This window comes from Corylus avellana, chromosome 1, assembly GCF_965113065.1.
Source record: "Corylus avellana chromosome 1, dhCorAvel1.hap1.2, whole genome shotgun sequence".
In the NCBI taxonomy this organism is placed as follows: domain Eukaryota; kingdom Viridiplantae; phylum Streptophyta; class Magnoliopsida; order Fagales; family Betulaceae; genus Corylus; species Corylus avellana.
Window position 1 is genome coordinate 16,485,526 of NC_142490.1, and position 12,865 is coordinate 16,498,390.

General features: G+C 38.0%; 2 protein-coding genes and 1 pseudogene across 9 annotated transcripts; 1 reads left to right on the forward strand and 2 right to left on the reverse strand.

Moving 5' to 3' along the window:
- Positions 1-690: 690 nt before the first annotated feature.
- On the forward strand, positions 691-5,381 carry LOC132172349 (uncharacterized). Of its 8 annotated transcripts, none has more exons than XR_015909774.1 (4): positions 691-1,516; positions 3,802-3,944; positions 4,026-4,282; positions 4,852-5,381. XR_015909774.1 is itself a non-coding variant. In XM_059583834.2 (2 exons), the coding sequence occupies exon 1, from the start codon at positions 735-737 to the stop codon at positions 1,509-1,511; it is 777 nt and encodes a 258-aa protein (XP_059439817.2). In that variant the 5' UTR covers positions 691-734; the 3' UTR covers positions 1,512-1,516; positions 4,852-5,381. The 8 variants fall into 8 exon arrangements, 3 of the variants coding, with proteins under 3 accessions (XP_059439817.2, XP_088368274.1, XP_059439816.2); XR_015909771.1 differs by having other exon boundaries at positions 4,861-5,381; XR_015909773.1 differs by having other exon boundaries at positions 4,029-4,282; positions 4,861-5,381.
- On the reverse strand, positions 2,357-6,906 carry LOC132169225 (disease resistance protein RPM1-like; annotated as a pseudogene).
- A 2,468-nt stretch (positions 6,907-9,374) lies between these two features.
- Positions 9,375-12,185, reverse strand: LOC132169226 (disease resistance protein RPM1). Its single transcript, XM_059580294.2, has one exon. The coding sequence runs from the start codon at positions 12,183-12,185 to the stop codon at positions 9,375-9,377; it is 2,811 nt and encodes a 936-aa protein (XP_059436277.2).
- Positions 12,186-12,865: the final 680 nt, after the last annotated feature.

The following is a 12,865-nucleotide window of genomic DNA, read 5'->3' on the forward strand; positions in this document are numbered from 1 at the left end:
GATTGCTCTCTCTCTCTTTCATCACGAAGGGTCTAGAATTTTTCATTCTCTAACACTTAAATATAAATGCAATTTTAAGGTTTTAATAATTATGAGATTTATAATTAATTATCTATTACTTAGTTTATATATATATACACACACTCGAGCTTATACGAGCTGTTCACGAGCTTAGCCGAGTCGAGCCGAGCTTGCTTCGTTTAATATTCGAGCCAGAATTTGTGTTCATGAAGTGCTTCATTTAATATTCGAGCCGAGCTTATGCGAGCCGAGCCCGAGCTTGCTCGCGAGACGCTTCGCTCACTTAACAGCCCTACCCATGGCCCCTTGGGGGTAGCCACCCCCAAGGGCCAAATCTAATAAAACAAGAAAGAATCATCATTTGGCCCTTGGGAGTGGTCCGGCCCACCCCCAAGGGCCATGGAGTCATCCCAGACAGCTAGTCTAGGGTGGCCAGGCCCAACGTGGCCCTTGGGGGTGAATAGACCACCTCTTAATTTTTTATAAGTTTTTTTTTTTAATATAAAATAATATTTTATTATTATTTTTTTTTGGTTAACGAGACAAGTATCTATTTGTGACTCAAACATTTTTAGTTACTAAATCATTTTGGGCCGGAGAGGATTATATTCCTTGTTTGAGGGGTGTGTGGATAGTACCCTTAATTTAAATGATCAAGTGAAACGGGTACACTTTAGGTAGCTAGCGTTAGCAGCCGAGCAGAGTCGATCAGAATGAGATTACTCCAACTGAAGCAGCTTGAACATGTCGCCTTTCCCTCAAAACCCATCATCTCATTCGTCTTCCAAACTCCCATTGCACCACTATCTTCTTCTGCTTCTTCTTCCTCTTCTAGTGAAGCTTCTCCTGCATCAAAACCCATCACCAACTCAAGTCTAACTCAAGAAGAGCTCACAAAGATCAACCTCCTCCTCCCACGCCTCTGCCTCTCAAACCACCTTCCCACAGCAATCCACCTCACCTCCACAGTCCTCCTCACAAACCCACCTCCCAAATCCCTCTCTCTTTCCATTCTCGTCGACTCCCTCACTTCCCAGCCCGACATGTCCCTCCCCATGTCCCTCCTCACCCACCTCAAGCACAATCCAGCGGCGCATTCTCACCTCATCCACATCACCACCATGCTCATTGCTTCGTATTTCAAGAAGTACAAGCCCAAGGAGGCCTTGAAAGTCTTCAACTGGATGGTGAGGCCGGGCTCGCCGTGTGTGCTGGATGAGAAGGTTTGCGGAATTCTTGTTTATGGGTTTTGTAAGCAGGGGATGGTTCTTGAGGCCTTGAAGGTTTTGAGGGCGATGTTGGGTGTGAATTTGGTGCCGGGAAGAGATTTAGGGACGTGGGTTTATAGGGGTTTGCTGAGAGAGGCAAGGATTAAGGAAGCGCTGGAATTAAATGAGGCTTTGGGCTTGGTTAAGGATGTTGGTGGTGATGAGGCTGTGAAGAAGGCTTTGGGATTGTTGGATCACATGATTGCGCTTTGGACAGACTAGAACAGGTAAGCTTTTGTGTTATAGGTTGTGGCTTGTGGTTGTTTAAAGATAAATTGCTAGAATTGATAGTATGCTGCAATGTTGATTTTCTTCAATTGAAAATTTAGGACAAATTTTTATCCTTCGTATACGGATTTTGACGTAGATCCTTTGGGATTGGATCGTTTCTTGAACTAAGATGGCAACCAGGTTGCATCCTCTGATGATTGGCACTAATTATTTGTTGTTCAAAGTTCATTCACACTTGTCTAGTGTAATAGAAGAAAGAGAATTACTTGAACTTTTTTCTAACAATTGTTACATGTAAAATGATAATACATAACTATTGCTGTTTTATGCTTGAACAAGCTTGTCCTCTTCTTTGCTGTTTGCTTAGAGCGCTGCTTTTGTCCTCCCTGCCTTTTGTATTTATTTCTTGTGATTGATATTGGTTAGCTATGCTGCACCATTCATTGTTGCAAAGCCATAGACTAAGAATCAAGGCTTATGATTATAAAAGGTCCTGTGTGCTGGTTAATGTCTAATTATCAAATCTAGATCCTTTTTAAACAATAGATTAATATGAATCATCTTTCAATGGTGAAAACATCAAATATTAATATATAGAAAGTACAAAAAACAGAAAAGACCACAATTATAAGTGTCGAAGCTGTGGTAATTTATTCAACTGTTGCTTTGGTTGGAAATCACTGGCCTATGCAAATCTTAAGCATGAAAATTTGGTTAGTGAAGACTCTTTATCATTACATATAAAGGAACTGCTAAAGTTTTTGAGGCAGTCCTGTGAGTTGGAGGTTCATACCTTGTCTTTCAGTGAAACTGCATGGCAGTTGGTCCTCCAAGACTCACCCTTGCAGACGCTCCAACAAATTTGAGTCACTAAGCTTGTATATTTGATATCGTTCTCCTTTAATCCTATACCTGAAACGGATGGTAGGTACCTTATGACTATCCAATAATCATTGCCTCCATCTGGTTGCATACACAACACAAAGTTTTGTGGCACTTCAGAGAAGTCCAAAGTCTTGAGATTTTCCAGGTGCTGGATTCCGGAGGGTACCTCCTTTAGCTTCGGGCATGGTCCAATATCTAGTTGTTCAAGAAGGGGCAATGCTCCTTTGTCTATTTTCACCATCTTTAATCTGTCCAACTTTTTGAGTGTGAGCTTTTTGAGTTTTCGGAAACCACCTTCCTCAAAATGCAGCTCTTCTCCATCATAGCCCTGATTGAGGAAAAGATTAATTAAATTAGGCAAAGGCAGAAGATATTGTAGAGGATCTTCCTCCAACCCCGAGAAATATAAACCTAATGTGACAAGATTCCGAATCTTTGGAATCCAGTTGGGCAACTCCTCCAACCGCCCCCTTAGAATGATGTGCTCTAAAAATTGAGGCGGAGATGAAATGGATTGTAAATTTAGAATTCCATCTTCACTGATCGAGCTTAAAGCCAAAATTTTAAGGTGATCCATACTTTTTATGGAGGCACACAGAGCCCTCCCATGTTCTGCGGTTATATTTGAGATGCCCAACATCCTCAACTGCCTCAACTTTCCTAGCTCCTTAATTAGACCAAGACCATAGTGATTTGCCTCCACAAGCGTCAAAAACTGCAAGTCCTTTAAGCATCCTACCCCCTCATGTATTTTCACTCCTTTAATTGAATACAAACTACTTTCAATTTCAAAGTCATAATAGTGTGCCAAAAGATGTCTCAACTTATGAAGCCTAAATATCTCAATTGGTAGCTCATGCACTGAGGTCTCAATGAGATTTAATGTCTGTAGGTTCTGTAGCCTACCCATCGACTTAGGAAGCATCTTCACTTTTGTATTCCTCAGACTTAAGTGTTTCAAGAGGAATAAATTCTCCACTTCTTCAGGAAGATAATCAATGGGAGCATCTTCAAAATCCAACACTTTTAAAAGCTTGAACTTTTTAAACAAGTTGACAAGGAAAGACCTGGGGATTGCAGTAATGTTTAAAAGAAAGATAGACTGAACCCGAGAGTACTCAATGGTCTCTAAGACATTTTCTCTAGCATCATGCATTGATAGACACGGCTTCTCCCATTGAAACTTGAGTCTTCTGCCTGCAAAACTTGACAGAAATTCAACTCTCCTGCCTTTAATAGGATGATTTCGTGTAACTGGTCATGGATTCTGTACTTTCTATGTACCTGATAATCAAGCTCTCTGAATGAAACTTGAACCAAGTTTCTGTGGAGGAGTTCCATTAAGTATTCTTCTGCAACCTCTTCTAATTGTTTGCCCTTGTTTCCTTTTATGAAGCCCTCAGCTATCCATTACCGAAACAATCTTGAATCAGTAATTGAATAGTCCTCCGGAAAAAGACCAAAGTACAAGAAGCAAGACTTATGGTAGTAAGGCAGATCCTGATAACTGAGAGAGAGAATTTTTGTAATACTTGTAAGGTGGGGATTACTTTCTAGCTCAGAACTGAGACCATCATACAACTTTTGCCATTCTAATGGAACCTTCTCCTTTGTTGACAGAAGACCACCTAAGGCAACAATTGCAAGTGGCAAGCCCTCACATTTTCTGACAATGTCCAATGACAATCTCACCAACTCCCTGGGACAACGCCTCTGAAACTCACATTGAAATGCCTTTCTGCAAAACAATTCCCAAGCCTTTTCCTGAGATAGAGGTTACAGCTTGTGTACCTGATCAGATGAAGATTCTTTACAACAAGCACCAACACGATCACTGCGGGTTGTGATTATTAGCTTGCTGCCTCTGTTATTGCATGGTAAAGCATGTTTCACAATTTCCCAAAACTGCAACTTCCAGACATCATCAAAAACCACAACATACTTCTTTTGCTCAAAATATTGCCTCAGCTGGCTAATTAGTGTGATTTCGTCCATCATGTCTATTTCCCCTGGAGCCAATTTTTTTGCCTGGTGGATTTGCTTTGTCATGGCCATGAGTATCTTCTGCATGTTGTGTGATTGAGACACAGTGATCCAAACTCTGGCAGTCAAAGTTTCCCTTCACTGAGTCATTCTCGTATACTTTCTTGGCAAGAGTAGTCTTACCAATCCTGCCCATGCCTACCACTGAAATCACTGAGCGCCTAGTTGCTCCCCCTAGCAGCCAACTTACAAGTTCATCCCTTGTAGATTCAATACCCACAACTTCACCTTCTTCAATGAAAAGGGAACCCACTCGAGGGTCATGCCATGTGGCATTTGTCGCTCCACCACACGATCCTTGCCCTGAGGAATTCATGATATATCTTTCGCTTCGTTCCTTGATTTTATGAAGTGATGTTTTGATATCTTGAATCTTGAAGGCTATATCATGATGTGGTTTTAGTTTTTTCAGCAACCAACCAATTTTGTGGAGGAAAGCAACAAAGCCATGCTGATGACGATGCTGTGCTACATGAAGAATGTATTCGTCTAGAACATCTTCAATATGAAAGGCTGCCTTCCTCACTTGCTTCACCCACACTTTCATGCCATCTTGGAGGTCTCCTCCTTTCTTGGCCCGTGCATCAACATCTTTCAGGAAACAGTTGATGCTCTCCAGTTCATCACTAATACCCACAACTTACCTGTGGACACCGTTAAGCAGTTTTGCTTCTTGAACAAGCAACTGAACCAACTTGTCATTGAGAAGGGTCACAGCTATCTCTGCCATTGTTTCCTGTCTTCGAAATCTGGTTAATGATACTGTTGGCATTATCAATGAATTTTGCTTTAACTATATATGCCACATTAGAAAGTGAAATGAAGTTTTTCTTGTATACTTGATGCGTACCTAGAGTAGCTTAAGCTTTTAATGATATATGGATTACTTTTATAAAAGTGGAATGGAGCTCTTCTGGTAATGCTTGTCGTATACTTCTTGTTGACTCAGCTAGTTTCTTTTTATATTTATGGTGCTTGAAAGACTGCAGGTTATTCGTTCTCCTGGAAAATTCTAGAAATAGTATTTACGAATTAATAGCATTGTTACTTTGTATTTTTCCATTCTATAATGATGCTAGTTAGGCGCTGAAAAAAAAAAAAAAAAAAAAAAAAAAAAAAAAAAAAAGGTCAACTAAATAAGGTCAAGTTCCCATTTGGGACTTGACTCGCAACAAAAGGAAAGAAAAGAAAGAAAAAAGCCACAAAAAGAAAAGGGTTAAACACTATTTTAGTACCTGTGGTTTGCACCAAAATCAAATAGTGACTTGAATTTTCAAAAATATCGTAAATAGTACTTATAGTAAGCTAATAAACACATTTGGTACCTTTGTCAAGATTTTATTAAGTTTTTTAATGGAATGCTACGTCACCCTTACATGTGGGTGCCACGTGGTGTGGTACCTGATTTTTTAGGTGTCACATCATATTTTATTTAAAAAATAAAAAAAATAAAAAAATCCAAAAGAAATGAAAAACCAAAAAAATTTAAAAAAAAAAATCCAAAAAAAAAAAAAACATACATTGGGGTGGCCGAACCACCCCCTATTGGTGGCCGGCCACCCCATTTGGCCTGGCGGTGGTTCGGCCGCCCAAGGGGGTGGTTCGGCCACCCCAATCTTTTTTATTTTTTATTTTTGGTTTTTTATTATTTTTTATTTTTTTATTTTTTAAAAGAAAATATGATGTGGCACCCAAAACCCAGGTACCACGCCACGTGGTGCCCACGTGTAAGGGTGATGTGACATTCCGTTAAAAAATTTAACGAAATTTTGACATAGGTACCAAGTGGGTTTATTAGCATATCACATGTACCATTTGCGATATTTTTGAAAACCCAGGTGACTATTTAATTTTGATGCAAACTACAGATACTGGAATAGTATTTAACTCTAAAAAAAAGGTCACCTCAAAGATCAAAGAGTATTACCATTAAATTTGTGATAGATTATTTTATTGGTTTTTAATCCAATGATAATTTTAAAAGTTACATCGGTTTTGGAGGGATATAAGAAGAATATGAGAAAGACTTCTAGCATTACTCAAGATCAAACACACCAAGAGATACAATCGAACACTCATTGTTAAGACAGCGTAGGATTGTAGGAATAAAACTTTGTTGATGATGACGTTGTGCCATGTGAAGAACGTATTCATCTATTAAATCTTCTATATGATAAGCTGTTTGTTTCACTTGTTTCACCCACATTTTGACGCCATCTTGGAGGTCTCCTTTATCGACATCTTTGAGGAAACATTGGATGCTCTCCTGTTCATCTTTAATGTCCACAACTTCCAGGTGGACACCATTGAGCCAATTTGATTCATGAACAATCAATTGAACCAACTTGTTGACGACAAAGGCCACAATGGTTTCTGTCATGGTTTTTACTTTGATCTTCACTTAATGAATGATATTGTCACAGTTAGTAAAGAATTTGGGTTAAACTGTCACACCCCAAGCCCCAACCAGGACATGACTCCTATTAAGAATTGATATATATATAATTTTTTATAAATAATCAAAATATCATTAAAAATAAAAAATGTAACCCAAGTAAATAGGATCTATACAAGAGATACACTTACACTAAATAGTAGAAGGGTAAAAAAAAAAATCTAAAAAATAAGCAAATTAGAAAAGACAAACACAACTGTCCAAAGATAAAGATTATTGAAGATCAAAGACTGTTTATACTAATAACGATATTCAAGGAAATTGAAACATTTTGTTACAATTCTATTTCATCCAAGAACGAACTATTTGTACTACCAAATCATATCATAAACAATTCTACTTGCGTTGCCTGTCTCAAAGTTAATCAAAAAACATAAAAATCTTCCACCAAAACATCCCCAGAAAGAAAACCAAAAGATCAATATATACAGCTATATGGAACATGATAATTCACAAATTCAATATTCATCATAACCAAAAACGAAACAAAAAACCCAACCTCTTGGCTTGCTTATCCGGAGCAATGGCCTTCTTGGCCTCTATAAGCTCCAACATCGAACCCCCATCCACGTGCTTCGGCCCTTCCGCCTGCCTGCCACCGTCGTCATGTTTTGGAGTCTATCTCTCTCTCTCTATCTCTGTGGAGGAGTTTCCTCTCTATCTCTCTCCGTCTAAGAGGCTGCGCCAAGACCTTTCTTGCCAACAGATCTTTCGTTGTAATTTTGGCAACTTGGAACTGTTTCGGTTATGAAGAATGGGACACTCTTGTCTTGAGAAGCACTTGAAACAAATGGCATAAGAAGAGAAATGGCCCTTCTTAGACCTCACCTCGATCGTTAGCCACTGAAGACACGTGGATTGACACAACAAAATCATCCTCAAACCCGAAGTTTTCTAATCCAATTATGCATGTCAGTATCTTAATTCCTCCATTCTAATTTTCTAATCAATTCATTTTCAAATCTCAGCAAATTTGAAGACAAAGATGATAGCATTTAACTTGGCTCAACTGCAAATTTTAAACATGCTTTATTTTGTTGAAGATTTGGAGAGTTGTACGTGTCACTGTTGCTTTGTCCGCATTAACATGTTGAGACAATTTTAAACTTATTATCACTAATGTGATACTAATCACTTTCACCATTCTTATTTAAGGTAATATTCCATCGTACATGAAATTCTACCACTCTTTCTTTTGCACGAGACATATACCGTACCCCATTGTTTGAGCTAGCTGTGTAGGTTGAGAATGAGACTTCTTTCTATTCACTAAGGGACTCATTAAGGGTATGGTTGGTATGCGGATTAGAGCTCAAAATAGAATAGCTATACGGGAGAATAGTTATTCCATTCATTTGGTTATTTAATTATTCACAGGATAACAATCTATGTTGAATAGTTATTCTTCAAAATGAGAAATAGCTACAATCTATATATGTTGAATAGTTATTTCAAAATGAGAAATAGCTAGGAATAACGACTATAGCTTTCGTGAGGGAATAGCACACATTAATATCCACACAAAAGCCATCCATTAAGAAAGTAGTCCCTCTTGTCACTGAACAGTAGTAGTGCCTTATAATACTCATTTTTTTTATTGCTTTCAATGGCCTCTTATTCCATTGATCTGTTGTCGAAGCCAAGCCATGAACTGAAAGATTTGATGTCGAATCAAAGCGCCAAGAAGAACAACTGCAAAAGACACAAGGAAAAACTATTGTACATGAGAATGCATTTCAAGCTCCTTCCTGATTAAACATTGTCCACTCAAAATGCCAGTTTAGCCAAATACATAACCCTTTTTTTTTAAAGCATTTCAGCGTTGTTTTAACATTTTAGTCTCTGAAGTTATACTATAATGCGATGTTATTTCAAGGCAATTTTGTTCTATTATAATTAATTGGATAATGGATGGTGCGAGTTCGAAGGTCTTGAATATTTCCAATTTATGGGGAAATACAACAAAAATATAACTCTTTTATGAAAATACTCCAATGTCCTATTGTCGCATAAGAGTAACAATTTCTTATACTAAATAAACTATCCATTATAACACATTGGTTTCAAAGCCCTCAAAACTGTTACATATGAGAATAAACCACCCCCCCCCCCCCTCTCTCTAAAATCCTCTGTGTTGGCCCAAGTCTAATTACAACGGCTAGATCCTTGTCGTTACATAGATTAGTAGTATCAAACTATTTTTAGTGATGATAGATTAAAATATCAAATAAATAGAAGTACAACAAACAAGGAACACAATTTAGAGAGCAAAAGGAGTTGGTAGTATTTCTAACTGTAGCTTAGGTGGGAACTCATTGCGTGGCCAATGTAAGACTTTCTTAGTCAGCCACATAATGTGAAGAATTTTATCATTATATATATATATATAATCATGGAAAACTTGTGGCTAATTAGCGGTGCATACCTTGTTCATCACTGAAATTTTACATGGTAGTTTGATTCTCCAAGACTCACCCTTGCAGATGCTCCAATAAGTCCGAGTCACCGAGCTTGTATATTTGATATCGTTCTCCTTTAATCCTATACCTGAGACGTATAGTAGTTACCTTCTGGACTTTCCAATAATCTATGCCTCCATCAGGCTGCATACGTAGCACAAATTCTCTCTGCATTTCATAAAAGTCGATAAGCTTTAGGCTTTCAAGGTGTTGTATTCCAGAGGGTACCTCCTTCATTTGCGGGCATGGCCCAATCTCTAGTTGCTCAAGATTAGGCAGTGATCCTTTGTCCATTTCCACCATCTTTAATTTTTTCATATCTCTGAGGGTGAGCCTCTTGAGTCTTCGAAAACTACCTTTCTTAAAATGCAGTTGCTCCCCATCATACGCATGATTAAGGGAAAGGGTAATTAGATTTGGCAAAGCTTGGACATACGGCAGTGGATATTCCTTTAATGATGAGAAAAATAAGATTAATGTGACCAGATTTTGAAGCTCTGGAATCCAGTTCGGCAACTTTTGCAATCGCCCCATTAGATAGATATGCTTTAGAAATGGAGGTGGCGAAGAAATTGATTCTAAGTCTACAATCTCATCTTCACTAATTGAGCCTACAATCAAAATTTTAAGGTGGACCATGTTTTGTATGGCAGCACATAGGGCCCTCCCACGTTCTGCGGTCATATTTGAAATGCCCAACTTCCTCAATTGACTCAACTTTTCGAGCTCTTTAAATAGACCGACCCCATGATGGTTTGCCTCAATCAATGATAGCATCTGCAAGTCCTTTAAACATCCAACGCCTTCATGTAATTTTACTCCTTTAATTGAATAAAGGCTACTTTTCATTTCGAAGTCATGAGAATGAGCCAAGATATGTCTCAGCTTATAAAGCCTAAATATCTCAGTCGGTAGCTCACGCACTTCGGTTTCCATAACATTTAGTGTCTGAAGGTTTTGTAGCCTACCCACCGACTTTGGAAGTATCTTTACTTTTGTTCTCCTCAAACCTAAGTGCTTCAAGTGGAATAAAGTACCCACTTCTTGAGGAAGATAATCAATGGGAGCGTCTTCAAAATCCAATACTTTCAAAAGCTTGAACTTTTTAAACAATTCAACTATGAAAGACCTGGTAAGTTCAGTAATGTTGAAGAGAAAAATAGAACGAACCCGAGAGTACTCACTTGACTCAAAAACATTTTCTGTAGCATCGTGGATTGATAGGCATCGACTTTTTCCATTGGAAGTTGTGTCATCTGCATCAAGAACTTGACACAAATTCAACTCATGAGCCTTTGATAGGATGATTTCATGTAGCAGATCATGGATTCTGTACTTTTTGTATATCTCATAATCAAGCTCCCCAAATGAAACTTGAACCAAGTTTCTGTGGATGAGTTCCATTAAAAATTCTTCTGCTACATCTTCCAATGGTTCTCCCTTCTTTCTTGTAATAAATCCCTCAGCAACCCATAGCCAAACTAATCTTGCACCACTGATTGAGTAGTCCTCTGGAAAAATACCGAAGTACAAGTAGCAAGACTTTAAGTAGCATGGAAGATCATGATAACTAAGAGAGAGAATTTTTGTGACACTTGTAAGGTGGGGATTGCATTCTAGCTCGTAACTGAGGCTATCATGCAACTTTTTCCATTCTGATGGCACCTTCTCCTTTGTTGACAGAAGACCACCTACGGCAACAATTGCAAGTGGCAAACCTTCACATTTTTTGACAATTTCCATCGACAGTCTCATCAACTCACTGGGACAACATCTCTGAAACTCGGTTTGGAATGCCTTTCTGCAAAACAATTCCCAAGCCTTTTCTTGAGGCAGAGGTTGTAACTTGTGTACCGTATCAGTTAAAGATTCTTTACATGAAACACCAATGAGTTCACTGCGTGTTGTGATGATAATCCTGCTGCCTTTGTTGCTGCATGGTAAAGAATGTTTCACAATTTCCCAGAACTCTGTCTTCCAGACGTCATCAAAAACCACAACATACTTCTTTTGTTGTAAACATTTCCTCAGCTGGCTAATTAGTGTGATCTCGTCTGTCATATCTATTTGCCCTAGAGCTATTATTTCTTCGTGGTAGATTTGATTTACCATGGACATGAGTATCTTTTGGACATTGTATGACTGAGACACTGTGATCCAAACACGGCAGTCAAAATGCATTTTCACTAATTCATTCTCATATACTTTCCTAACAAGAGTTGTCTTACCAATTCCGCCCATGCCTACCACTGAAATCACAGAGCGTTTAGATTCTCCCCCCACCAACCAGCTTACGAGTTCATCCCTTGTATACTCAATGCCCACAACTTCATCTTCCTCAATGAAAAGTGAACCCACTCGAGGATCATGCCATGTAACATTTGTTGCACTGCCACTTGATCCTTGCTTTGAGGAACTGAAACCATATCTTTCACTTCGTTCCTTGATTTCACGAACTGATAATTTGATATCTTGAATCTTGGTTGCTATGTCGTGTTGTGGTTTTAGTTTCTTCAATAAACGGCCAATTTTATGGAGGAAAGCAATAAAACTTTGTTGATGATGACAACGTTGTGCCTCGTGAAGAACATATTCATCTATTACGTCTTCTATATGATAGGCTACTTCTCTCACTTGTTGCACCCACATTTTGGCGTCATCTTGGAGGTCTCCTTTATCTGCATCTTTGAGGAAACACTGGATGCTGTCCAGTTCATCTCTAATGTCCACAACTTCCCGATGGACACCCTTTAGCAGTTTTGATTCATGGACAATCAATTGAACCAGCTCATTGATGACAAGGGCCACAACAGTTTCTGTCATGATTTCTTTTATATATGATCTTCACCTAGTGAATGATACTGCCACAATTAGAATTGAATTTTGGTTAATTGTCACGTCCCAAGCCCAAAGCAAGACCTGAGGCTTGCTTAGAACTAATATATATATATATTTGTAAGAAATCAAAATATCATTAAAAAACGAAAACACAACTCAGGTAAACACAAATTATAAAAGAGAAACATCTAGCTAGAAGAATACAAAAAAATAAAAAAAAATTGTAAATCCTGAAAAACTAAGTAGATTAGGAAAGAGAAATACAACTATCCAAAAGTAAAGAGTAATGAAAAACAAAGAATATTTATACTAAGGACTAACATTAAACCTAATTTAAACATTTCCTTAGAATTCTATTTTATCCAATAACCAACTATTTATACTACCAATCTGCTAATAAAACATCAATTAGAGATCACTATATATATAATCCAACAAAACATAATAACAGAATACATTATCTCGTTGAAGTACTCGATCCTAATGGCCAAACACAATAAATCAAAAATAGCAAATCGTCTCGAATTAAGTCATATTCTCTCAGCAGCATAATATGGGCCCAATTCTGAAATTTTAAAAAACATAAAAACCAAAATGAACTAATGGAGAGAAAAATATAAAATAAATTTTACTTGCGTGCACACAAGGTTCTAGAATGGCATTTA